General features: G+C 41.6%; 1 protein-coding gene across 4 annotated transcripts in view; it reads left to right on the forward strand.

Annotated features, from left to right (window-relative positions):
- The window catches only part of LOC103676367 (trinucleotide repeat containing adaptor 6B), a 63,959-nt gene that overhangs the window by 24,073 nt on the left and 13,206 nt on the right, over positions 1–26,680 (forward strand). For 2 of the 4 annotated variants that reach the window (XM_040637572.1, XM_040637573.1), the window contains 8 exons: positions 2,244–2,318; positions 3,185–3,230; positions 4,489–4,637; positions 5,713–5,883; positions 9,878–10,003; positions 20,251–20,382; positions 20,652–20,747; positions 20,918–21,104. In XM_040637572.1, coding sequence (XP_040493506.1) covers positions 2,244–2,318; positions 3,185–3,230; positions 4,489–4,637; positions 5,713–5,883; positions 9,878–10,003; positions 20,251–20,382; positions 20,652–20,747; positions 20,918–21,104 — 982 coding nt within the window. The remainder of the gene's footprint in view (positions 1–2,243; positions 2,319–3,184; positions 3,231–4,488; positions 4,638–5,712; positions 5,884–9,877; positions 10,004–20,250; positions 20,383–20,651; positions 20,748–20,917; positions 21,105–26,680) is intronic. The other 2 variants (XM_040637574.1, XM_040637575.1) reach the window with 1 other exon arrangement.

The following is a 26,680-nucleotide window of genomic DNA, read 5'->3' on the forward strand; positions in this document are numbered from 1 at the left end:
GATTTCAGCTCAGGGTCGTGAGTTCAAGCCCCACATTGGGCTCAATTCTGGTCATGGAGCCTCCTTAATGAGAAAAAAAAAGAATAAAGTTGTCACTTTCCTTGTCTTAGAGCAACTCAGTTTCTACTTTGATTTGCATAACTTGATGAGGACTTTGGTTTCATCCTAGAACAAATCTTTGAACTTGAACCACTCTCTCAGCAGAGGCATTCTTTCCCTTCTGCAGATAAATTGATGGAAATAAGAAATGGGCATCATATATTTAATTTCAGTGTAGGAGCCTTGCTGCCCTGTGAAACACTTCACAGTGAATATTGTCCTGGTTTCAAATACCAAGTACCCTCCTGGAAGGTCTTCAGTTGGCTAAGGGGGCTGTGCCTTTATCCCCTTTGCTGTAGGATATTAATTTTGTTCTGAATACGGTAACTCAGGAGCCTAAGAACACAAGTAGTTCCTATTGGAGGCATCCTGTTTAAGCAGCCAGTTACAGTTTCCCTTCTAAGGACTTCTGTTTCCTCACCCTAGTCACAAAGGAATTGTTCAGCAAACTTCTCAGCATCTTTGTACTCTCACGTTGTCTGGCTTGTTGTGGCTTTGTTTTTGTCATTTACAAATTCCCAATGAGACAGAATGAAAAGGCAATCGAGGGAGACTGCTGACTGACCGGAAGCGAGTGAGGGAAAGGTGCTGGCCCACTCAGGCGGCCCTGAGACGCAGTTGATCCAGCTCAGTGGGAATTCAGTGTTTCTGCCCCATGACTGACAATTCTGACCTTTTGTATCCACGGGCCTTTTTTTACTGATTGTGACCAAAGACAGATAACGTAAGATTTACCATTTTAACCATTTCTAAGTGCACAGACAGTTCAGTAGCGTTGAGTGCATTCACACTGTTGTGCAGCCGTCACCACATCTCGCCACAAAACTCTCATCTGCAAAACTGAAACTGTTTACGTTAAACAAAAACTACCAATTCTCTCCTCCCTCCAGGGAGGGCTTTCTTGACCTTAAAACCTATAACTGAACTTAAGTGAACTTACTCACTTTCAAGAATAAAAAAAATCAACGTAACAAATGTCATCAAAACAGAGTTTTTATTTGTAGAATGTACAAGTGCACAAAGCCCCATCACTCGCTGCCCCCACCAAGTCCTCATCACAGTTCCACCTGCCTTCTCTGTAGACATACAAGGGGAGCTGATGTTGGGTGTCCTGTTTAGGAAAGAAACTAAGTCCCTTAAGAAACAAAAACTCAGGGGCGCCTGGGTGGCTCAGTTGACTAGGCACCTGCCTTTGCTTCAGGTCATGATCTCAGGGTCCTGGGATTGAGCCCCACATCAGGTCCCTGCTCAGTGGGGAGTCTGCTGCTTCTTCCTCTGCCCCTCCCCCCTGCTTGTGCTCATGCTCATCCTCGCTTTATCTCAAATAAATAAATAAAATCTTAAAAAAAAAAAGAAGAAACAAAAACTCAGCGTCAGCCTTACTTTGCAGTATGATCAGTGATGTCTTCTGCTAGGACTCTTTCCCACTGGGGACCCCTGTCGTTTATTCTGTGAAACAGGCAGATGAAGGGTACTTGGATGAGTCCCCATTAGTCCACAGACTAATGACCAGTTTAAATAGCCTATTATAATATATTTATTTTCCAAATAACAGGCACTAGCATCGAACTCATTCTTTTGTTCTAATACAAACCGGGTTACAAGGAGATAGTAAAAGGGAAAGTACTAGCATGCAAACATTGTATTTTAGAAGATCCGATATTGACCTTCTTCTCTTTGTAAGGTAAAAACACCAGCTGACCTGGGCGCCTGGGTGGCTCAGTTGGTTAAGCATCTGCCTTCGGCTCAGGTCATGATCCCGGGGTCCTGGGATCGAGCCCCACATCAGGCTCCCTGCTCAGTGTGGAGTCTCCCTCTCCCTCTGCCATTCCCCCTGCTTGTGCACTCTCTCTCTCAAATAATTAAGTAAAATCTTGGGGGGGGGGCAGCTGACCATATATTTTCCCAGTTACTTCTAATTCATTGTGATGAAAAAAATAAGAATGAAAACACAGGTAGAACTACAGCTTATTGATCTTTCAGACTAAGGATAAAATATCAAAATAACCATAGTTAAAGAGGGAAATTTGGGCTCAAAAAGGTAAACTGTTGGTTCTGAATTTTCAGTCAGTACTTAAATGCAACTCAGATATGAAGTGAGATAAAATAATTTGGTTCTGAGGTTGCATATTTCCTTTCTGTAGTGCTCACTGAAAGGAGGAAACAATGATTCATGGATGAATCCTCTTGCCAAACAGTTTTCAAATATGGGATTGCTGGTAAGTTTCATTTTCTTATATGTGTAATACAGGCCAGCTTTTACTTTTAGTACAAATGCTAAGACCGCTACCACATAGAGTACAACATTACAGAGTTAGAAACTGGTTGTTGAACAGTGTTTCTGATTTGGATTAAGCAATATTTGTCCTCTATTCTTTTATTCTTAAAGAAACACTCCAATATTTTAAGGTTACGGTTTTTGAATTTGTAGTCCTTGTATCCTTTCCCTTAGGCGATTAGAGGAAGAAAGAGCCAGGCCTTAAAACTTACATAATTTTCCCTGACTACTACTATACCAGTTTTAATGTTACAATTTTGAAAACGGCAGCAACAGCAAAATAACTAGAGGAAGTATTTGTAATTAATTATATAGGGAATTCTTGTAGGATTTCTCTTTTTTTTCTTATCCCTTGGGAACATCGTGGGGACACCCCGTCCCTGGTTGCCAAAAGACAAATAGCTTGACTTGGCTGCACATTTCCAGATTTGATGACTTGACGAGTCACGAGAAGAAGTTGTCATCATTTGGCTGACACTCGTGGAATTTGATCCTGAGCCGACTGGAACTTGAGGACAGGGTTTTATTTCTCTAAGCAGCTATTTAGCTATTGCTCTGTGCATAGAATTACTGAAGCTAACTAATTCTGTGTGGAAAATTGAATTTAGGAGTATATACACCAACAGCAATCAAATTAGTCATATTCTAAGTGAGCTTGTCTTCATCCCAGTATAAGGTTCACGTCAAAGAACTTTGAATAGTGCCCGTAGGACACCGCAGCTCTCATGTAAATCATGCCAGTTTTTTCTCTGATCCAGACATTGAATTCAAACCTTTAATCCTCCCTTCCTGTTGCTTCTTTTTCAGAGTCAAACTGAAGATAATCCAGGCAGCAAAATGGATTTGTCTGTAGGTGTGTATCACTCCATTAATATGAATGGAATATATTGTTGTTAATGATGCCATGTTGGATCCCTGCTCAGTTTGAGTTGGGATGGGTGCTGTTCAGCAGACGCGAAGGACCATCCTAGGCACTAGGTAGGGGTTGAAAACTCAAACGGCTGCAGGATCCAGGAAAGTCACGTAAAGGAGTGGTGTGTGCCAGGTGTAAGAAAGTGGGAGTTGGAGGCCACTGGTTAGCTGTGGGGGTCATGTGTACCATGTAAGGGATAAAGGACTCAGCCTCGCTCGGCCCTTACAGTTGTTGCTCTGGAGGGTAAAGGTTCAGCTTTGTCAGAGCTTCCAGTTTTCAAGCAAGGCCAGAAATTTAGACATATATTGACAACTTGATATTTCAATATTGGGAACTACTTCAGATTTTATAAACTGGGGTGTGTCGCCGAACAAAGTATGTCTGTGGCCCTGTCATCCTCTGCTCTCAGGTTGCTAGTCCTGTCCGTACTGGGGTTGTTGCATTATTGATGAGCTCTCCCCCTGCGAGTGGGGCGGGTGCGGTGTCAGCCCTTAGCCTGTGGGGTCGTCCCCGTGACGCTGTTGCTTACCTTGAGGAACTTAAAAAGAATCAAACCAAGAAGAAAGGAAAACAATCCTGGGTCATAAGGGAAATAGTCTTTGATCTATGATATTTTAAAATCTAAGAATAATGAAAAAGTAAGCTTCCGGGGGCACCGATCATGTTAGTGTATAATAGCAATTTCCAGAGCGAATAAAGGAGGAATAATCATGGTACCTGGGAAATCACGTCGTTCACTTAATGTGTTCGACTCTTAAGTTCTAAATTCAAGGGAACAGCTGTGCCTCTTAGGCCTTTTTATTCCCAATAACTGTGTCACAGCCCCACCCATTTATCTAGCAGGTGCTAAAAGAGCAAGAGACAAATGTTCTCCCTGAGCACGTTTGAATTTATGAGCAAGTGATAGTCATCAAACATCAATAACCAGTGGAAATACTTTTTTAGTCAGATTTTTACCAGGTTGGCCCTAAGTCTCTCTCTCAGTCTTCACTGAAAACAAGCTACAACTGGTACGAGTTTTTAAAAAAGGAACAAAAGGATCCACGTGTGCTCCAGGGAGGGTCCCCAGCAGCCTGAACCAATGAGATCCCTTGTGGTCTATACTCAACACCTCAGGGAGGAGAGTGGGGCTAGTACTCCTCGTCATGAGGGAGACATTGGTCCTTAAAATGTTCACTTCTTCTGTTCTTCTTTTCAGGGAGCCTTCCAGATAAAAAATTTGACGTGGACAAGCGAGCGATGAATCTCGGGGATTTTAATGATATCATGAGGAAGGATCGATCTGGGTTCCGTCCACCTAATTCCAAAGACATGGGAACCACAGATAGTGGGCCTTATTTCGAGAAGGTGAGTCAAATCCTTTGTTTAAGGTAATAATTCATGTGAACCACTTTGGTTCCCATTTGTTCTTTCAATAATCAATTCCAGGAGGAAGCATAGAATTACTGAATTAATTAATGAGCCAAACGCAAACATCACCTGCGTTTAAGTGGTGACATAAAAACATTTGATGTCAACAGGTGATTAGGCAGAAGCTAGAACCTTAGTATGTGAATATTGTGACTATTGTGAAGGTCTGAGTTCTTAGAAATTTTATAAAGTTTAGAAGGGGGAAATGAATGGTCTGACTTTTTACAGTAGGGGAAATGCACACTCGAAACGTAGAAGAAATTTTAGAGACAGAGTTATTCTGAATTCTTTGTTCTGCTGCTATACAATGAGAAATTAAATTTGGGATTCTTGTGCAAATAATCCATATCTCCCAAGGCCTTGCCTTCTAGCTTTGTCAAGATGGCCCAGAACTTTCTCTTGTGTTATTTCTAAGAGAGTTCCTTTGTTCTTTCTCCATTTCCCTAGTGACCTATTTTTAGTTACAATGGTATACTGTCCAAATTCTCAACTACCTGATTTAAACAAGTCGTTTATACCGATTTGTTTTGATTTTTGCATTCCTAATGGAGGAAATAATTCTTGATTCAGAATACTGATTTGCCATGGCCCTGGATCTTCAGAAAGCGGTTAAAACCAAAAGTGTTAGATCTGGCGCATTTTTGACACCACTCATGATGCTGTTGGAGGAAGCAGCAGATTAACGAGATTACTCTGGCTTCTATTTCAGCAGCGACATAGAGTAATCGATATTAGATGCATAAAAATAAAGTGTCTGGCAATTTTTATCCTAGTGCAGTGGACAGAATGTGTTACTGACTTAGAGGATAAGAAAAAATCCGTAGCAGAGATGACAGATGGTATCTGTTGGGCCAAGTGTGATGACTCTTATCAGATCCAAATTCCATCCTCGTTTATTGCTAATACACTCTAACTCTGTTTGTTCCTAGTGTTTCTCTCTTGTCCCTTCTTGCATTCTGTTGCTTCACTAACCAACACTCATTGTGATTGGCTAACTCCTACTACTTTTCAGCTGACTTTGCCTTTCTCCAATCAAGATGGGTGCCTTGGGGATGAGGCTCCCTGCTCTCCCTTCTCCCCTTCTCCCAGCTACAAGCTGTCTCCCTCTGGTTCCACACTACCCAACGTCAGCCTTGGAGCAATCGGCACAGGGCTCAACCCCCAAAACTTCGCTGCTAGACAAGTAAGGAGGCCTCTCAAATTTACAACTGCTTGGCTGTGGCCTCGCCTTGGCCCTGGTCTGCAGTTCATTGCATCATTTGTCTGTCTTGGGAAATTTGTTGATTACTGAATGCACAGAATGATACGAAGTATAGGCTTTAGATCTCTCAGCCCATAGAACCCATCTCTCCATATTTTCTCAACGTGGATTTTATTTTAAATCTGTTTCTTTCGTATTCTCATTTTTGGTCATAAGTTCACATTTAAGAAGTTAACTAAGTTCTAAGTTAAGCTGAGTTCCTAAGAACTAACTTAGGAAAATGTTACGGAGGCTACATAAGTACCTTATGTCATCTAACTTAGCAACGAATTTGCCGTTCTTACCCTTGGATTGAATGGCAAGTGATACTTTTGAAGTCCTTTCGATTTAGTGAAACTTCTAATTAGAAAATAGCAAAACTGGTAAGAGTAAATACTTGCGCATTACAACATCTTAAAATCTAGTGTCTTTAAGTGTAAAATATAGTAATTACCCAGAGAGAGGTAATTTGATAGGAGAGAATGAAGTTTTGGGAAGGCTGGATGTTGCTCAGATGTGACGGCCCATTTCCTAGGGGCGGGTCTCAGTCCTCCCAGGAGGAGCTGTGCACCGGGAGTGAGACTGGCAGGGCTGGCCCCTGAGGCCCCCTCACCTCCGCAGGCCTGACACAGCGAGGCGGGCCTCTGTCACCCCACAGCACCTCCAGGGTAGTTCTAGGGGAGAAAACCAGGAATTTGGAGACAATTCCCCTCTGACAGTGACTCCAGTGATGGTATTTTCCTAGCCACAGTTCTGTGACCACTTACCTGTCACTGTGACTCTCACCTCAGGATGTCATGGAACGACATTTAATTATTAATTGTACTCATTCTGTTTCCACATGCTGACTTTCACATACAAATGAAAGGATGTTATAAAACACCTCTCACACCATAGTCCTCCAGTTGCACACAAGTCTTTCATAGGCTTTCTAATTATTGCTTTAGCACGTTTTATAAAATGGATCGTATGATATCCATGTGTTCAGTTGGTTATCTCTGGTTTGGGAGTTATGGGCAATTTCTTGTTTTCTTTTTTTATATTTCACTGTTTTTCTTAATGTTTCCACAGAGGACATAGACATGTATTGCTTATATAAACAAAGAAGAAATAATTATATCAGTGGTTTGGGGCAGCTCTTTTGTTTTGGACTGAGGTATAGAAAATACAAAATAGTCCTAACAGTCTTGATTAATGATGATTACAAACATGCCTACAGGATTGCACGTTTATCAAGAGCCATTAGTATATAATTTTTAGTATAATAGACCAGCCGAAGTAGCTGGCACTGGACTCTAAGAAAAAGTCATTCCTCTTTGGGTTTTTTTAATCCTAAAAATGGAATGCTACAGAGTCCATTGTGAATCTGGTAGATACACGTTTTATCTAAATATGGTCATGGTTCTTTTATACCATTTTCATGTAGATTTAGTATTGTTCATAATTAAAAATTAAAATGTAAGATTTTTATTTTCAAATCACAGATTTCAGTCAGCTTGGTAACTTTGTTTTTAATTTATATGCCTTTCTCAGTTAAACACTATAGTTGAGGCAGCTGTCACCAGTAAATACTAGGACTCCGGTCATCATTAAAAGCCTTATATTCAACAGTGAAGCTCTAGAAATAACCAGATAAATCGCCATTAACATACATATAAGCATTTGATGACCATTTTCCTAATTTCTAAATACAGTCTTAAAACTATGTATGATTGCCACTAAAGATAGGACTCTGCAAAATAGCTACTTCTGAGCCAAGAAAATGAGCAGCAATGCCAAGTTTCCATATTTAACAAGAGGGAAGGTGTTTTTCGATAGACTCCCGTTGACTCTTCTATACCATGATCCATATCAGATGTGTCACAGGGCTTGATACGGCTTTAGAGACACTTGATAAAGCAAACCTAAAACCTCTGGGTGGTGGGCCGGGGTGGCATCTGTCCCCTGGGAATGTGCAAATAGGGCCTGATTTTACAAAAACGAGAAAAGGCAAATTCCTTCTAATATTTCTTACCAGAAGAGAGGTTGGAATTTAAAGCAGTTTTGAACTTTTTAGAACATGGATTCTGGCAAGGACTTCAGCTACCAGAAACCCCACCGTGCAAGGACCCAACCATGAATAATTAGCATCTAATAACAAGGTCATTACTTTTATGGTAAAGTGTGAGAATGATCTTAGCAGAATATTCTCAGTGAAACAGGTGTTTCCTGTGTTGTTGAGAATGATCAGTAGGTAAGCTACCAACTACCACGATCTTGGAAGAATTAGAGCCAAACCATGTCACCTCAGAGTATCAGTTTGGTAAGACAGGGGAAGTGGAGATGTTACAGCTTATAGAATTAAAGGTCTTTTCATGTTTAAACAGTCTTTTGGGAGATTTAAAATTCATGGTGGATCTTTGATTTTCTTTTATGAGATATACATAGATTTCGATTGCCTTTTCTATGTTACGTTCATAGCCATTTTTATTTTCAGTGCTTTTAAGTTCATTAATTTCCCAGTAGCAGTCCCTTAATCTATTTTGAATCATTAAGCCATTGAAATATCTTTAGTGTTCTAGAACTTAATGGTGCTGTTACAAAATTCTTCTTTAAAATTACCTTAATCCCCACTGTGCCAGGGAGAAGATGATGACTTCAGTTCAGAACACACATACTTGGTATAAGCAGTGGTACAGCTGTCTTCATTAAAGATATTCAGTGGGATGTTGTCAAGTAAATGGAATTGGTGGGTCATGATGTTTGCAGCCTACAGACTAGGACTTTACTGAGTTCTGGGAATACAAAAGGGAAGTATTAAGATGGTGGTGGAGAGACAGAATGGAAAATTAATATGACTGGCTGATGGGTGCTATCAAAGAGTGTTTAAAGTGTTTTGAGAACATAGAGGCGGGCTTAGTTAATTTGAATGTGAAATGAGGCGGAAGGTTTGGGGAAGACTTCCTTTATGTGGATGACCTCTGAGCTGGGCCTCAAAGAGTCCACGTGCAGATGGTGTAGAGGCTTTCCTCAGATGGAGGGAACAGTATCAAGTTCTTTACTGAAGGGCTTTTCTCGGCTTAGAACAAGTCAGAACAGAAGGACCATCATATAGCCCAGTTTCCTGTAGCTCTTTGATTGGAATAGCTCCAGTGAGTTGGAATGAGAATTCCAACTGGAGATTTCCCTCCAGAAATCAGGAAATTAAGCTTATTTTTAACCAGACTAATGTTCATACATTGGAATGAGAAGTTACAGGTGAGTAATGGTTTTTTGGTGTCCCTGTAATGGTTTTTCACTTTTTCCCTTTTCTTTTTTTTTTTTTTTCTTTTTTAATCTCACTCTTGATTTAGATTTTCTCATCTAGCAAAGAAGGGATCAAGCAGACCCAAGACAGGAAAGGGTGTTCAGATCTGGAGGAGGGTTCTCATGGAGCTGGGCTACGGTTTGGTGGCACTGATTCTATGACTGAACTAATCGGTTCAGAGGCATTAATGTCCTAGTGTTGTTTGACAGTTGATGTTATTTAGAAGCCTGCATTTATACTCAGGTGCCTTTCAAGATGGAGCTCAGATTATTGACTTGAGAATAAATTTGGTAAACCAATCTTTAAAAAAAAAGAAAAGAAAAGAAAAAAGAGTAGTTGAAATAAACATTATATTGCCTATACCTTTCAATTACAAAAAAAAAAAATTAGTGCATTTTTTTTAACATTTGACCGAATTTAACCCTTTTGGTTATAGAGTGCATCTGACTGCAGGGGTGGTGGTGCTATGTGCATGATTTGGTTTGAATAATTTTCCCAAGCATTCCAAGACCAGGAACTTTTCAGTTATAAAATTCTGTGATTCCATGGAACACAGGATATGATTCTTCTGAGGGATAGAAAACCAGAACTGTTTCTTTTTGCATTTTCTTACATTAACAAAAACCCTTACTGTTGCCGTTATGTTTGCAGGGTGGCAATCATGGTTTGTTTGGAAATAGCACAGCACAATCGAGAGGTATGCACACGCCAGTGCAGCCACTAAATTCTTCTCCTAATCTCCGGGCGCAAGTGCCTCCCCAGTTTATTTCCCCCCAGGTAAGCAATTTTGTTTCCACAATTCAGCAGTAAAGCCTATCCAGGTGGTTACCAGTCGCCAGCTGACAGGTCTGGCATAAAAGGAATAATAGTTACCTGACCGTCTAAAATGTAAAAAATCCAGATCAAGATTGATTGATTGATAAGATTTTACTTATTTACGTGAGAAGAGAGAGAGAGAGAGAGAGAGAGAGAGAGAGCACAAGCGGGGGGTGGGGGGGCAGGAGGAGAAGCAGACTCCCCGCTGAGTTGGGAGCCCGATGTGAGCCTCCATCCCAGGACCCTGAGATCATGACCTGAGCTCAAGTCAGGTACTTAGCTGACTGAGCCACCCAGGTGCCCCCAGATCAAGATTTTCAGAACAAAATGTTACACTCATTTCTTTATTGTATCAACATACAGTTTTTGCATGAAAAGCATTATGATTATATTCCTTTTAGATGTCTCTATATTTTTCTAATAGTGCACTGATTGTTTTAATTGCATGTAAATGAAACTACTTTATAAATCCTGGTGTGTCAGCATTCTGAAGTTGGTTGCCCTTGAGGATTCACCTGCAGATAAACGGGAGAATAACCAGGTTCTGGGTTACTCTGAGAAGTTTTGAAGAGATGGGTGCTGAAATACTGACTAGGTGCTCTGGGAGGGGGGTTTAGAACAAATGAAGTGGCAGAGGCTTACACTTGGAGCAGCTCTGTGTTGTGGGGTATAGTCTTCTGGGAAACCTTTTGGGTCCATTTCTTAGTAGGAGATGTGTAGTGAGTTGTTTGCAAGGTATAGGGGAGAGATTTGTGCCACCAACTGTCACTCATACCTCTTTGTGAGAAAATGGGTCTGAGGAACAGTAGAAAAGCTGATGAGCCCGTTTAAGGATTCAGTGTGCGTGACTTAATCTCCTTAGAATGTTACTTCAGTGAACTAAGATAAAGAGCTATGAGTCTGTCCTATCCTATAAAAGGGGGTGGACACCTGTTAGGGACAACGAATAGGTTGTAAAGATTTTGTTGCTGTTTTGTTTTTTGAAGTATCTTGTAAGACATGGGCTTAAAATATTCATTTGAAACCATATCCTATAGATTTCAAATTCTGTGTTTGGCACTGAGTCTGTAACTATCTTAGTAGGGGAGGAAATGTTCATCGCCCTGCCCTCTCATCTCCGTGGTCCTGCACCAGGGGTCTGGGAGTCCTCTTGTTGTCTCTCCTTCCTTGCCCCTCTCTCTAAAACTCCAATCATCCTCCAGACCCCAGGTAGCGGTCTGTCCTCTAGACAGAGCTGCTCCCGACTCCCCCAGCGCACCACAGTGGCTGTGTCTTCCTAACTCCCGGAGCACCCTCCAGCACGCCTGGTGTCAGGCCACGGTCCTGTGGTTATCAAACGTCTGCAGTGTACCTGGTGGGGGTGTTGGCCTTGCCAACACCAAGGAACTGCCATCTCCTGTCATACCCTCCTGGAGTTGGTGGGGATGATGGCAGAACAGTCAGCAAATAGGCAGCGTGATAAATGTTACATAGGAATGTTTAACACAGTTTAGGAACTAGGCAAGGCCTCGCACTAGGAGTGACATTTAAGCTGGGTCTTGAAGAATGAGTCAGAGTTTGCTGAGCACCTCCGGGTTAAAGGTGCCTTCTAAGCAGCACGAGCAGCTTGGACAAGGAGCAGTAATATCTGGAAGAACGTGGTATGTTTGGGAAAATGCAGTTGATTTAAATAATTAGTTTGAGCTTGTTGAAGCATATAGATGTTGTCTAGAGTGGAATAGGAAAAAACCAGTCAGGAAGTTTGGCACCAGTTTTGGAAAAGCTTTGTTTGCCTTGCGAAGGAGTTTGGACTTTGTCCCTTGTAACCGTTATCTGGGTTGCTACTTAAAAATACGGTTCCCGGGGGCGCCTGGGTGGCACAGTGGTTAAAGCGTCTGCCTTCGGCTCAGGGCGTGATCCCGGCGTTCTGGGATCGAGCCCCGCATCAGGCTCCTCCGCTATGAGCCTGCTTCTTCCTCTCCCACTCCCCCTGCTTGTGTTCCCTCTCTCGCTGGCTGTCTCTATCTCTGTCAAATAAATAAATAAAATCTTTAAAAAAAAAAAAAAATACGGTTCCCGGGTCTCCCCCAGTCTACTGAGACAGAATTTTGGGAGTTAGGGCCTAGTCACCCCCTGGTGATTTTTATCTGCACCCTAAAATTTAGCTGCTGCTGCCATAGATAATGTAGTATTGGGCAAGATTTTTCAGCTGAGTGGTAATGCAGGAAAACTTATGTTTTAGAAAAATAACATTGACAGAGATGTAGAGTACATGTTTGAATGGCACACATACTAGAGCAGAGGAGTCCGGGTAAGGCGGTGGCAGTGAGAATTCAGACGGTGTGAAGGTCCCAGATGACGTTTGTGTTGTGGAATACCCTGGTCTGTTTTCCAGTCTCTTCTTACTTGGCGTATCAGCAGCATCTGACGTAGTTGATCACGCCCTCCCTTCAGAAGCTTCATTCATTTGGCTTTGGACACCTTGTATAGTGGTTCTCCACCTGCCTTTCCTTGTCCATCTCCTTTGCAAGCTCCTCCTTATCTCCCCAATATTAAACCTCAGAGGGCCCCAGTCTGAGTCCTCTACCCTCTTCTCACCATCTGCAGTCACTGCTGGGTGATGTCGCCCAATCAGTGTCTCTAAATACTGACAGTTCCAAGAGTGTGTCTTCAGCCCAGATCTCTCTTCTCAATTCCACAGACTTCTGGGCATCTCTGTGAGGATGCCTTTCAGGCTCTTCAAGTCAACATGTCCAAAACAGAGCTTGTGATTTCATCCCATACTATTCTTCGAAAACATCCTCTTCCTCCAAGTAAATGGCACTCCCATCCTGCAGGCGCTCAGGCCACAGACCTCAGAGTTAGCGGGGAGTCCTGTCAGCTCACATTCAGTCCATCAACAAATCCCCCTTCGGAACCCTGTCCCGGATCTATTTCCTGTCACCTCCGATAACGTGACTCATGGCAGGCGACCACTGTTTCTCTCCCAGAAGTACCCTCCTGACTGGTCCCTCCCTGCTTTCTTCAGCACCTGCCTGCCTCCAGTGCCTTCTCCACCCAGCGTTCTGACGATCCTCTAAAACCACACGGTGCAGGGTGGCCCTTAGCCACCTGAGCATTTGAAATGTGACCGGTGGGGTGGAAGAACTGAAATTTTAATGTTAATTGACTTAAATTGCCACACCTCGTTGGTGGCTGCTGAACAGATACTGTAGATGGGAAGCTTTTCTAGCATCACAGAAAGTTAAGGGTAAGTCATGTTACCACTTTATCCTCTCAGGGCTCCCTCTCTCACTGAGAATACAGAGCCAGCTCTTTACTGTGGGCTTTGATGCTCTTGGTGACCTCCCCACCCCAGACACCTGCCACTCTCCCTCCTGTTAGTTCTGGCCTCTCCAGTCAGCTCGCCCTAGGGCACCAAGCGTGTTCTGGAAGGCTCTTCTTTCAGACTGCCACAGGGCTCCATCTGTACTTCCTTCAGATCTCTGCTGCTGTGGCCCCTTCTCAGAGAGGCTCTCTCAGGCCGGGCTGTGTACAGTACAGCAGCACCACCACCGTCGCTGCCCCCCACCCCCGGTGTGTCCTAAGCTTCACAGTGGCCAAGGCTGTGTCTGCTTCGTTCACTGCTGCCTCCTGAACATCTACAACTGTGCAGGGCACGTATTTAGAGTAAATACATGTCGAGTCATGGGAAGATGCATTTCAGAATGATTTAGAAAGTGGAATTGTTAGGAAAAGCACAGTTAACGTAGTCTAAGAGACATAGGGGCTGCCAGTCTCCTTATGACCAAAGTATCTGCTCTGTGTGGAAAAGAGAAGTATTTGTGTTCCACATTTCTGAGATTTGTTTCTTTCTTTTTTTTTTATTTTTAAAGATTTTATTTATTTATTCGACAGAGATAGAGACAGCCAGCGAGAGAGGGAACACAAGCAAGGGGAGTGGGAGAGGAAGAAGCAGGCTCATAGCGGAGGAGCCCGATGTGGGGCTCGATCCCAGAACGCCGGGATCACACCCTGAGCCGAAGGCAGACGCTTAACCGCTGTGCCACCCAGGCGCCCCTGAGATTTGTTTCTTTAGCAAAACGTGGTTAACGTTTATTTGATGCATAATGGGGGCAGAATATTAAATAATGGAAACTTCAGTTTTTTTCTTCGCATTTCTATATTTTAAAAAATGAAGTTGGGTAGCTCTATTTTTTTTTTTTTTTTTTTTTAAGTAAAGGCAATATAATAACCACACTGAAAGCTTGGATAATGGGGAAAAAATTCTTCCAGGAAACCCTGATTCAGATGCAATGACAGGGATTATTTTTACAAAATCCCCTATTCAGACTGTTCATGTACAGGCATGCTTTTCACATAATGACATTCGTGGTCACTATATCCTGCTGTTTTTGTTAACTTTGGGTCATACCTATATTTAGTCTTCCTGTTGATCATCCTTAATGAAGAAGGCATAATGTTCCATCAGGTAGATTTACTTTGATTTCCTGAAACATTCTCTTCGCCATTATTGGATATTAAATTGTTTCTGATTTTTCACTGTTATAAATAATGCAATAGAGAAACTATTATCCATAGATCTCTTTTTTAAAATATTTATTTATTTGAAGAGAGAGAGAGAGCATACATACAAGCAGGGGGGAGGGACCGAGGGAGAGGGAGAAGCAGACTCTCTGCTGATCAGGGAGCCTGAGTTGGCGCTCGATCCCAGAACTCTTAAGATCATGACCTGAGCTGAAGGCAGATGCTTAACCAGCTGAACCACCAGGCTCCCCATCCGTAGATTTTATATGCAGTCTTAGACATTGATCTGTGCCCACATTATTTCCAAACTTAGTTGCCCAGAATGAAATTTATGGGTCAAAGAACATGAACACTTAAATTTTTTAATAAGTAATATCAAATTTTATATCCATTTTAACTGCCTTATAAGGGCAGTCAGTATTTAATGTGAACATAGGAAGAAGACATTGAAACTCGTCTTTAAGATTTGCTACAGATGTTCCAGGTCTTGGGTGTCTGCCTTGCCTTTTTCCTCCTGTTACTCAAATATTCAGAAAGTAACATACTCTACCAGGCTTTTGTCTTGCTTTAAATTGCTGTCATTTTGCACCTGCAGTGCTTCGTTAAATGCCATGTTGACTCCAAGTAGATCTTCCCTTTCTCTAGCCCAGCTGGAGATTGAAGGGCTTTTAAGCCAGAATAATTAACTCCCTGCTACGGGAATGTGCAGACCTGCACTTTAATTACTCTCCAACCCAGGCACGAATAGCCATTTGCCAGGAGCCTCATGGTGCTTCTCTCTGGTCCTTCTGTATTCATTGGAGAAGGACAGTGCGTGTGTAGTCTGGGCAAGTGAAACGTTGGGCAAGGCTAGACAGGAAGTCCTTGAAGGTAACCTTTTTAGTCTTTATGACTGTCAATTTATGGCACATATGAGATGCTGGCATTCAAATTAAATTTAAAGAATAAAACACCTTGTGTTAGCATTTCTTTATAGTCTTTCCATATCTGTCTATCTTTAAACAGTATAGTTTGATTTTGGCTTTTTTTGAACTTTACAGAAACGTGCAGTACGTAGCCTTCTCTGACTTTTTTCACTTGATAGTGTTTTTAAGATTTCCCCGTGTTGATTTGGGCAGTTGTGGTTCATACAGTGCTCTGTTATGTGAGTATACATCGGTTACTTACCTCTTCCACTACCAATAGACATTTGGGTAGTTTCCAGATTGCTGCTATTATGAGCAGTGCTGCTATAAATATTCCTATACTTGTCGCCCAGGATGAATTTGTTTCCTAGGGTGCTGCTGGATCATACGCATGTTTTACTTTGAATGGTGGTTTCTTTAGCTAATTTCAAGGGATAGGAATATTGGAGGTGGTGGGACGCATGGGCTCTTGGCAAAGAATGGCATACATTCTCAAGACTGAAGAGAAATGGGTTGATCAAGAGACTAGCTGATTTGTTCAGTAGAGCTTTTAAAACTGAGCAGAGAAGTGGGAAGAAAGGAAGGCTCAGACAATGGCTGTTTATTTTGGAGGGCAGCAGGTTGGAAAACAAAATAAGCAGAGTAGATTTCCCATGAATCATAGAGTCCTTTCCCTTTGGAAAGGAAATTAGAAACAATGCTGATGGCCTAGGAGCAGCACTGTCTCGTAGAAATATAGCACAAACCACATAATATAAAGTTTTTGGTAGCCATGTTTAAAAAGACAAATAGGTATAATTCATTTAATAATATATACATTCTTTAACCCAGTGTATCTAAATTATCATTTCAACCTGTAATCAATGCTTAAAGATTATTATTGAAATGTTTACTTTTTTTTTTTTTTTTAATGCCAAGTCTCTCATGCTGGCCATAAAACTGGTACAGAGGCACAGTGCACAGGAGTGGTATGTTCACTCTGAGCTCACATCTGCTAGGCTTCCAACTATCAAAATAGAAAATCAAACAAGTGTTGTCATTGGTTGGCAACCTTCAGCATCTCTTAGAGAGTAGAGAGGAAACAGCTGGGAGAACTGTTACTTTAATCCAAAATACTTCCCAAAATTACAGCATTGATAGGTTAAGTGAAAGTGGCTGAGATCTTAGAAGAAAATGAGTTGGTGAGCCCCGGACAGGAAACTTGAACTTAGATGTTTCTAGACTAGAAAGTATCAAAGGAAAGGTAGGCAGGTATTCTTGAGAATGTGGCAGAGAGGGTGACTCAGAAGCATTAATTTAACTTTAACTGTTATGCTAAAGAAAGATACAGTGGGAAGACCCAGCAGGTCTGATGAAAGCTTTCTGATGACTCAGATTTTAAAGGGGTGTTTTCAAAAGTTGGAAAGTAAGGGTAGCAAGCAGGGATGAATATGTGTAAGAGTTGTGTTGGGGGATTGCAACATAAAATAAACAGACTTGCAAAACAACAGGCAGCTTGAAAGAGCCTTCAGAGTTTGGTTTGGTACAGTTCTGGTGACTGGGAAAAGAATTATTGCTTTGGACTACTTGTATTTGTATGAAATGATTAAATGGAAATTAAGTTAAATTAAGTGAAAATAAAATTTTTACTGCTTTTGTCTTCTCCATTAAGAACAAAGATGTTCAACCAAAATGGTTAAGACAAATTAAATCCTACAACAGAGAAAGAATTTGTGAAAAGAATTGCCGAGCCCTTCTGTGATCTTTGAGGAAGTCTGGGGATCTTCAAGGGGAGTTTAATAATGACAACTCCTCTTTCTTGCACAAATCCTGAATTTTTAAGACAAGATGAACGCATGTGGGGTCAGAATATCCCCTTTACTACTGAGAAAGCTGATCTTGGAGAATGTGAGCTTCCTAATACTGAATTACAAACTTAGCCAGCAGAAACTGGAATGGGGCAACCCTCCCTATAGGTTTGCTGCCAGAAAGAAAGGGCAGGAGGCCCAGAGTGCTATGAGCAAGGTGGGCACCCCTCCCTGACAAGGAAGTGAGGAGAATGGGGAAGTTTTTAAAATAGTTTTTGAAACAATAAGGGAAGTGGCTTAGACTGATGAACTTGGTGCCAATCCTAGGCAAGATTCTAGACTAGATAGCAGAATTACGGCTTTGTGAGCACCTTTGATAGGAAATCAAGAATCATAAATTTGCTAACAAGTCTTAACTGATTTTTTTTATTAATTAGTTTAAAAATCTTGGATTATAAGAATGATACAGTTGTTGTCAAAAATCTCTATTTTGACAAGCCATTTGACAAGCTCTCTCTTTGTTTTAGACAAGATGTATAAATATAAGTTAAATGCTAAAACAGTTGTGTGGATTAGTAAATGATTGGCTGTTCCCAGCCCAATCACTGTTGGTTGGAAGGAAGTTTTTACTGACATGCTACTAGATTATCCTTGGCTCTATCAAGTTCAAGATTCCCATCAATGACCAGATAGGGAAACACAAACTGGGAATAAGTGGAATAATAGGTTAGAAAAGAATTTGGTGGAGTGACTGTTAGTAAGTTAAAATATAATATTCATGGGGTACCTGGCTGGCTTATTTGGTGAAGTATGCAACTCTTGATCTCAGGGTTATGAGTTCTAGCCCCACACTGGGTGTAGAAATTACTTTAAAAAAATTTAAATCTGAGGCTTCTGGATGGCTCAGTCATTTAAGCATCCAACTCTTGATTTCAGCTCAGTTCATGATCTCAGGGTCCTGAGATTGAGCCCCTAGTCAGGCTCTGTGCTGGGCTTAGAGCCTGCCTAAGATTCTCTCTCTCCGGGACACCTGCGTGGCTCATTCGGTTAAGCATCTGCCATCGGCTCAGGTCATGATCTCAGAGTCCTGGGATCGGGTCCCACATCGGGCTCTTTGCTCAGCCGGGAGCCTGCTTCTCCCTCTGCCTCCTGCTCCCCCTGCTTGTGCTCTTTCTCTGTCTCTCTTTCTTTCTGTTGATACCTGACAAAAAAGTAAATTAATAAAATCTTCTAAAAAAATTCTCTCCCCTCCCCCTCCCCCTTGTGCTCACTTGCTCTCTCAAAAAAATTAAATCTTTTAAAAAATTAAATCTTAATAAAATATATTCATTCATTTAATAGCTATTTATCAAGCATCTACTATGTGCCAGGCACATAAAGGTAAGATCCTAAGATCAAATCATAAATTAATACAGTTCAACTCAGCTGCTTAAGTACTACATAGGAGAGCAAAACCTATTTTAAAATATTGTAGACTTTAATTGACAGTAAGCTTAGTGTGTGAGTTGGGAGTTAGGCATTGTTAATAGAAGTCTGGCTTTTAACAGAATGGTTAGTGATGGCCTGGTCTACTTGGTACTTGACTGTTCTAGAAAATGGCTTTCTGTTCTGGGCTCTGCATTGAGAAACTGGATGAAACACGCATGAAAGAACTGATCATCTTTAGTCTGAAGATGAGACACAAAGAACTGTAATTGTCTCTAGACATTTGAAGAGCCATCCCTGTGGAATAATATGAGCATTTATTGAAGTGCATTTCTAAGCCTTGGATGTGGATTAACTCATAACATGCTCAATCACTAAAGTTAATATTATTATTCTAATTTTGGAGATAAGGAAAATGAGGCTTAGGAGGGCTAAGTAAGTCGTTTGCCCCAAGTCACACACCTTAGAAATGGCAGCCTATGCAGTCTGCCTCCAGGACTAAACACTGGACCAGTGTGTGACTTGCCACACATGGAGGATGAAGTTTGTTCTCTGTGGTATCAGCTGATTCAATGGGTTCAGAGAATAAAAATGCTGGGAAACTCATTTCAGCTTAGTGAAAACATCTTAGACCAGCAGTCCAAAGGTGGAAGGGAGTCTTTTCCCTGTCTGTTCTACAGCCCAGCCTAGTTCACTCCTGAAAACCGTGGAGACGGAACAGGTTGAGTCGTTTGACCTTTTAGGCTCCTTTGCTCTGCCTCTGCGACTCCGAGTGTTTGGTATGAGAAGTCATGAATTGAAACTCCAGTGTCTCTTACAGGTTAATATATATTTCGTATTTGTATAACAGAAATACTTCGTTTAGGCATTTATTTATTAGCTTTATGAAGTTTGATATATTTTGTTTCCATTTCCAGTAAGAATTTCTCAGGCAAAAGTCATATTGTCATTAAAACGTTCTGTCTTGCAGAAGTCTTCCAATTGTAAATTCATAATTTTTAGTGTAGAAAAATTGGAGAGCCTAAGAAGAAAATTTAAAAGCTCTTTTTCTAAAAAAAAGATTTTATCTTGGGGCAACTGGGTGGCTCAGTTGGTTAAGCACCTGCCTTTGGTTCAGGTCATGATCCCAGGATCCTGAGATCTAGCCCCGCATCCAGCTCCCTACTCAGCCAGGGAGTCTGCTTCTTCCTCTCCCTCTGCCTGCTGCTCCCCCTGCTTGTGCTCTCTCTCTCTCTCTCTGTCAGATGAGTAAATAAAATCTTTTAAAAAATTAAAAAATAAAATATTTTATATTTAAGTAATCTCTACCAACGTGGGGCTCGAACTCGCAACCCCCAAGATCAAGAGTTGCATGCTCCACTGGCTGAGCCAGCCAGGTGCCCCTAAAAGCTCTTCTAATCTCACCGCTCAGAGATAACCATTGTTAACTTTAATGTATTTCTCCCGATCATTTAATATTTTTCACAAATATTTTTCAAGAAAAACCACTGATGCTTGCTTTAGACCTATTAAGACCTTTTTACAGGGAAAAAAATGTTTAATTTTGGTAAGCTCTAAAAGCTGCATCTTTTTTTTTTCTTGCTAGGTTTCTGCCTCAATGCTCAAGCAGTTTCCCAACAGTGGCCTGAATCCAGGTCTTTTCAATGTGGGGCCCCAGTTATCTCCTCAACAAATTGCCATGCTGAGCCAGCTTCCACAAATTCCCCAGTTTCAGTTGGTGAGTAGCAGATTTTCCTCCTATAGCTAAAAAAAAAAAAAAAAGGTTATTTGGTTTTTATTTTCCTTTAACTTTGATTTGCATGCATGCTTCAGGGTTAATGTATCAGCTCAGCTGGAGGTAGATGTGACCAGTAGACCAGGGACTGGGTGGTCTTTCCCTCCTAGACGCTTGATTCAGCCACGCACTTCAGTGCACGACCCCCTCCAGCGTCTCAGTAAGTCCAGCTTAGGAAACTCTGCTCCTCTCTCTCCTCCCCCGTTTTGTAGGCATGTCAGCTTCTCCTGCAGCAGCAGCAACAGCAGCAGTTGCTGCAGAACCAGAGGAAGCTTTCTCAAGCTGTGCGCCAGCAGCAAGAGCAGCAGGTACGTGGGATTGGAAGGGTCCCTCTAGTGCTCTGTGTGAGGACTGCAGGCCTGCCCTCTGAGAGCAAAAACATGAGCCACATGCAGTCTTTTCTGGGAGGTTCAGGGTGTTCGCTTATCATGTGTCCGTCTTCCCTCCGGTCCGCTTCGCTCTGGCTCCTGGCCTCCAGCTGGCTCGGATGGTGAGCGCTCTCCAGCAGCAGCAGCAGCAGCAGCAGCAGAGGCAGCCTGGCATGAAGCATTCGCCCTCTCATCCCGTTGGGCCCAAGCCACATCTGGACAACATGGTACCCAACGCTCTGAATGTGGGGCTCCCAGACCTTCAAACCAAAGGGCCAATACCTGGATATGGTTCTGGTAAGTGGTCATTAGTGAAAATCACCTTTAAAAAAATCCACCAGTCGTGTGCGGAGCCTCTGGTAGAGATCAGTCCTTCGTGACCCGCTGTTTGCACAGCAACCACACAAGAGAGAGAAATATGCTTGTCCCTGTGTTACAGCTGCTATCCTAGAGTTTTGATGGTTTTCCAAAGCTGATGACACGATTAGTAAATCGCAGAGCTGTGCCTCCAACTTCTCTGGGTCCAAGGGAGTCCTTTACTATTCAGGAATGGCAACCTGCTTCTGCCACCAGGAATTTTTAAAAGCCAGTTAAAAGATTTGTACGCACTCTGAGTGCCACCTGAGTCTGAAGTTATAATCTGTTAAAAATATGTACAAGCTGAGGTGTTTAGCTCTACTCTTATGGAAAAATGGAGAACTAAAATGAAGCTTATGAGGCAAACTGATAAAATTCTTCTGATATTAGTATTTCATCTGATTTAAATAGAATTAGCACAAGTAAGGTTATACCTTTGACATTCATCAGGAATTTGTTGGCAGGCAAATGGTAGCTCTTTCAGACCCGGGGAACATGTTGTAAGCAGAATCCAATCAGTGAGGCAACAGTGACTTAAAAATAAAATGTAAAAATTAAAAAGGTACCACACACCACAGTGGATTTCTTCTCAGAATGACAAAAATTAGGGTTTTATTTTGGCAAAGAAGTTACTGTTCTGTTCAAACTCAAAAATAAGAGTTGGGGAGACCTGAAACCCATGCTCCTAGGGAAAAAAAGTGACCCTGGATACATGGCCCAGCTCTCTGCTCTAGTTCTGTGGGGTGCCCACTGGGCTGGGGTGCCCACTTCCTGCTGGGGTGTCCACATGCAGAGAGGAGCAGAGACTTCAACGATGCCTTGATCCTGATCCTGGATAGCTTTAAGGGAAGTAATTTCTAGATCCACCAATGGCACTGTTTCTTTAAAATGATCTGCCTGAGAACTGAAATTCAAAATAACCTTTCTTCCACTTGATGTAAAAGAAGAGCAAACTCTCCACCATCTCTTGTCCTGCTAAGGCATGCCCATCTTGGGTGTAGAAATCCACGGTGCTAAGCAAGGGGGAAGCCTCCCGTAATGACTAATGACGGTGTCATTAACTCTGTATTTCCAGGCTTCACCTTCTTAATCATGTTTTCTGTTAAGAATGAAACTTGCCATAAGAACCTGGGTATTTGGGGGTGTGTCCAGTTATTGTGAATTTAGACACCACATATGATAATAAAGGAGGGAGCTTTCCTTCTTCCATCCCCTTTTGTCAGAGAGTGCATGGTTCTCAAAGTAGAGTCCAGTCGTACAAAGCAAAGTGAACATCTGGAAGCCCCCGGCGGCTTTTCCACGGGTGCGAATGCACTGTTCTTTTTAGCTCTTCTCAGTACTCATCCCCTAGGGGCATGTCTCAGGTGGAAAGAAAAGTATTTTCGAACAACTTGAGCAACATTTAGTGACAGACACTCTTAAATACACATTTTTCACAATTTATCAGGTAAAACCTGTGAATGGACCTTTTATGTGCCTTTCTTTAGGCTGGGTGTACATTGGTCAATTAGTTGTTAAAAACCTAACATTGTGATGTATTTATTCCAGTGACAGTTCTTACAATGTCTTTAATATTTTCTGCCTTTTGTTTAAAAGTAAAATTACAGGGAGGTGAGGGGAAAAGTAAAATTGTATGCTGGCTGTGAATCTGTTCGTTTTTAGCAGCATACCTTCTCATTTATCAAATATATCGAAAATTTTTTATCATAATGTCTTATTAAATTAATGGTGTGATTTCTGATTATTGTACTGGAGGCACAACTTTCCCTGATGGCTGAAGGATCAGAGTTCAATATACATACATACATACACTGAAGAAATGGCATGTTTTTTATAATACTCCTCTTTCAAAGTAGCTTATAAATTTAACTGTGCATTATATTCCAAATTAAGTAAGGAGAAAACCATGCTGACTTGCTAATTTATTTCCATTTGGTAACTTATGAAACAGTAGCTAAATTTTATTAGGTCTTTATCATATTAATTGTAATTGTAATTACTTATGATCTGCCTTACAAGATGCATTTTGCAATTTATTTCACAGTTTAAAATGTCCTCAATTCCTCAATATTATGACATTAATTTGAATTGAAAAATACATTTTGGGACTGAAGGTAAATCCGATTTGGCTGCCTGTTTTGAATAAACTAAATCTATAGCTATAAGATTTTGATGAAAATGTATTTAATGCATAGAGGTTAATTTTTTTTTCAAAAAGTATATAGCAAAGATGTGATAAAATGAGTAGTATTTCAATTTTCCTGCTGCTGAATATTAAACTAAAAAGACAGCTGTAGGTAAAAGAGGAGCAAGAATAATTAAAAGTCTCTTAGTAAGTCCTAATAAAGGCTCTTTTGGTATATTTTCTCAAAATTAAAAAGTTGAATGAGTTTAAAGACTGCTTAACTGATCCTTGACTGATTGTTTTTATAAAATAGATGGTTTCTCATTCTCTGCTTTTAGCAGAATTGAGAATAGACCTAACTGAATTGTCTGGGGATGGTGACCTATCTAAATATGATGTTTTAGCATCTATGTTATTGAGCTGGGGGGAAGGGAATATAGCCTAAGCGCGAATTCACAGAAATAGGTGATGTTATAACAAGACTCCTTCTTTTCCTATCTAAATACTTATATAAGATTTCTGGTGCTTTTTGTCTATTGGAATTTAAAAAATAGGAGTAGTGTGAACTCCATCTCATATCTCTCATTCATAGATATCTAAACCAATCGAGAAGTAAAGTCCCTCGTCTTATTAGAAAGTGTCCCAGGGCGCCTTGGTGGCTCAGTCGGTTGGGCGTCTGACTCTTGATCTCATCTCAGGTCTTGATCTCAGGGTGGTGAGTTCAAGCCCCGAGTTGGGCTCCATGCTGAGTATGGAGCCTACTTAAAAAAAGAAAAAGAAAATGTACTTCCAATAAAATTTTACTTTTCGTGTTTAAAGTTTATCAAAATTTCGGGGCACCTGGCTGACTCAGTCAAGCATGCGACTCTTGATCTCAGGGTTGTAAGTTTGAGTCTCATGTTGGGTAGAGATTACTTTAAAAAAAAGTGTGTTAAATGGGTAACTGTGGGTGATTTGTTTCTTTTATAATGTATTTTTATTATAAAAGCACTGATTTGTTTTTTAATCTATAATAAAAGGAAAAGTGGGAAAGAAAGACCTAATACAGACAATGAGCGTGAAAGAGGAAATCCCAGTTTCCTCAAGGAGGTGACAGTGAGCCAGGTGGTAATGATGTATAAATAGACAGTGAAACAGCATGTGTGGCAATGAAAGTAATTCTGGCCAGGACAGATAAGGGAGGCCAAGGGCTGGATTTATAGGAATGATAAGATAGGTAAAAGGGATGTACTGGGGAAATGAATCTCTGGGAGAGCAAGGGGCATGTCTTGTTTCTGTTTGTCCCTCAGCTCCTCACAGAGCCTGCCACAGATGAGGCTTTCCATGAGTGGGCACTGAACTGAACTAAAGCATTGTTTAATTTGAGTTCAAGTTCTGTGTTAGTGAGCTGGAGAATTACAGGGAGGCCACTTGGTGGACCAAGGAAGTGTGGTTTGGTGAAATAGCAAGTACAAAAAGGTCCGTGCTTTGCTGGGCTTTGAGGTGTGGCAGCTCACAGATAGTGTGTGCCAGTTACTACGGGGCATCGAAGAAAGACACAGAACCATGTACAACCTTGCACTGATTCTTCCTCTCCTGGTTGGGTTCAGAGGTTAAACCTTTCAAGGCAGTTTTATCTCCTGTTCTCCTCACACCCCTCCAGGTGTTTCCTTACCAAACTTTGCTACTTAGTTACGATGCTGCCCTGCTTTGGTATTTGATCTCCCACCAACAACTGAGCCAGCCAGGCACCCCTATCCTATGGTTTTTAAAGCAGTTTCACGTGAAAACAGGGGGATGCCTGGGTGGCTCAGTCAGTTAAGCGTCTGCCTTGGGCTCAGGTCATGATCTCAGGGTCCTGGGACCGAGCCCCACATCAGGCTCCCTGCTCAGCGGGGAGCCTGCCTCTCCCTCTGCCATTCCCCCTGCTTTGTGCTCTCTCTCTTTCTGTCAAATAAATGAATGGAATCTTAAAAAAAAAAAGAAAGAAAGAAAAAAAAGAAAAGAAAAAAATGTGTAAGGAGTGGTTCTTTATCTTCTTACTAATACTCACGTTCTTCTTTCTAATTTTCCCCAGAATCCTAGGTTTTTCTCAAAAGCTCTTCCTCCATGATTGGAACCAAGCTTTCAAATAGCCTGGAATCCAAGCACCTTGGGCTGGTTTTCTGTCAAAGGTAGAGGTGCTACTTGCCTAAGGAGCAACCCACTTGGGCCATTAAAGCTTCTGTCAGAGAAAGCCCTTACTCCTTTCAAACCTGCTGTCCTCCAGTCTCATTTCATTTCAACTACATAGGAGAAAAGAAAATACCTTAACCTCTTCTTTTTAAAAAAATCATTTAATTTGAAATATTTCCAGCTCATTCCAGGAATTTCTGCTCCTGGCCCCCACCCTCTAGGTAATCACAGGGACTAGTAAAGTTGCTTACAAACAGTGTGAAGGAGCAGTGTTCTTTATATTAATAGCAATATTTTAAATATAGGTCAAGGTGTTAGAAATGATTTGAACTGGATTTATTATGCATTTATAAAACTGTCTCTGGCAACTCAGAAGCACAGGGAGAAAACGTGACCTGGGCCGTCATGGGCTTTGGATACATGGAACCTCAGAGCCATTGAGGTACCACCAGATGGTCGGAGAGTCAAGTGGGTACAGCGAGGAGTCTGGCCTGGCTGGAGTGGCACATCTTCTCAAATAACAGTAGACGGGCTTTTGACTCCTGCAGCCATCTGAGCTTTGGGACCCCTGCTCACCTCCCTGGGATGGCTGTTCTACACTCACTGCAGTCCATCCTCATTTTTACTCAGGCTATTCATTGTTCTTCCCCTCCTCTGTTTCATTCATTTGTTTTAGTGCTTTATTTTCCCTTTTTTTTTTTTTTTTTTTTTACGTTAAGTACATTCTGACCCACAGTGGATGGTGGGACCTGTGAAACCCCCATCAGCAGGCCTCTCATACAGGATCTCACCCGTCCAGCCCTGTGCAGTGGAAAGACATGACCCACCTACACTCCTGCTAAAAGCCTGACACCCGAGGCTTACCTGGGGCTCATGGCAAGTAAACTCTGAACCTCTCCGTCATTGTCTATTCGAGCTTGGGGGTCTTCATCATTGCATAAAGATTTCTTTCAAATTGATCTCTTACATTTTGCCTTGACCTCCATGTACCCCATTCTTACACTGCCAGTTCTTTTTCTAAAATACAAACTTTAAAAAAAAATTTACTTGCTTTTAGTAATCTCTACACCCAACGTGGGGCTCAAACTCACGACCCCGAGATCAAGAGTCACTTGCTCTTCCAACTGAATCAGCCAGGCGCTCCCTAAAATACAAACTTAGTTATCTCTTTCTTTCACTTGTTAAAAAACTGCTTTCTCTCCTGTCTTAGAGAAAAAGGCCCAAAGTCCTTGGCTTG

This window comes from Ursus maritimus, unplaced genomic scaffold (assembly GCF_017311325.1).
Source record: "Ursus maritimus isolate PB19 unplaced genomic scaffold, ASM1731132v1 scaffold_21, whole genome shotgun sequence".
NCBI lineage: Eukaryota > Metazoa > Chordata > Mammalia > Carnivora > Ursidae > Ursus > Ursus maritimus.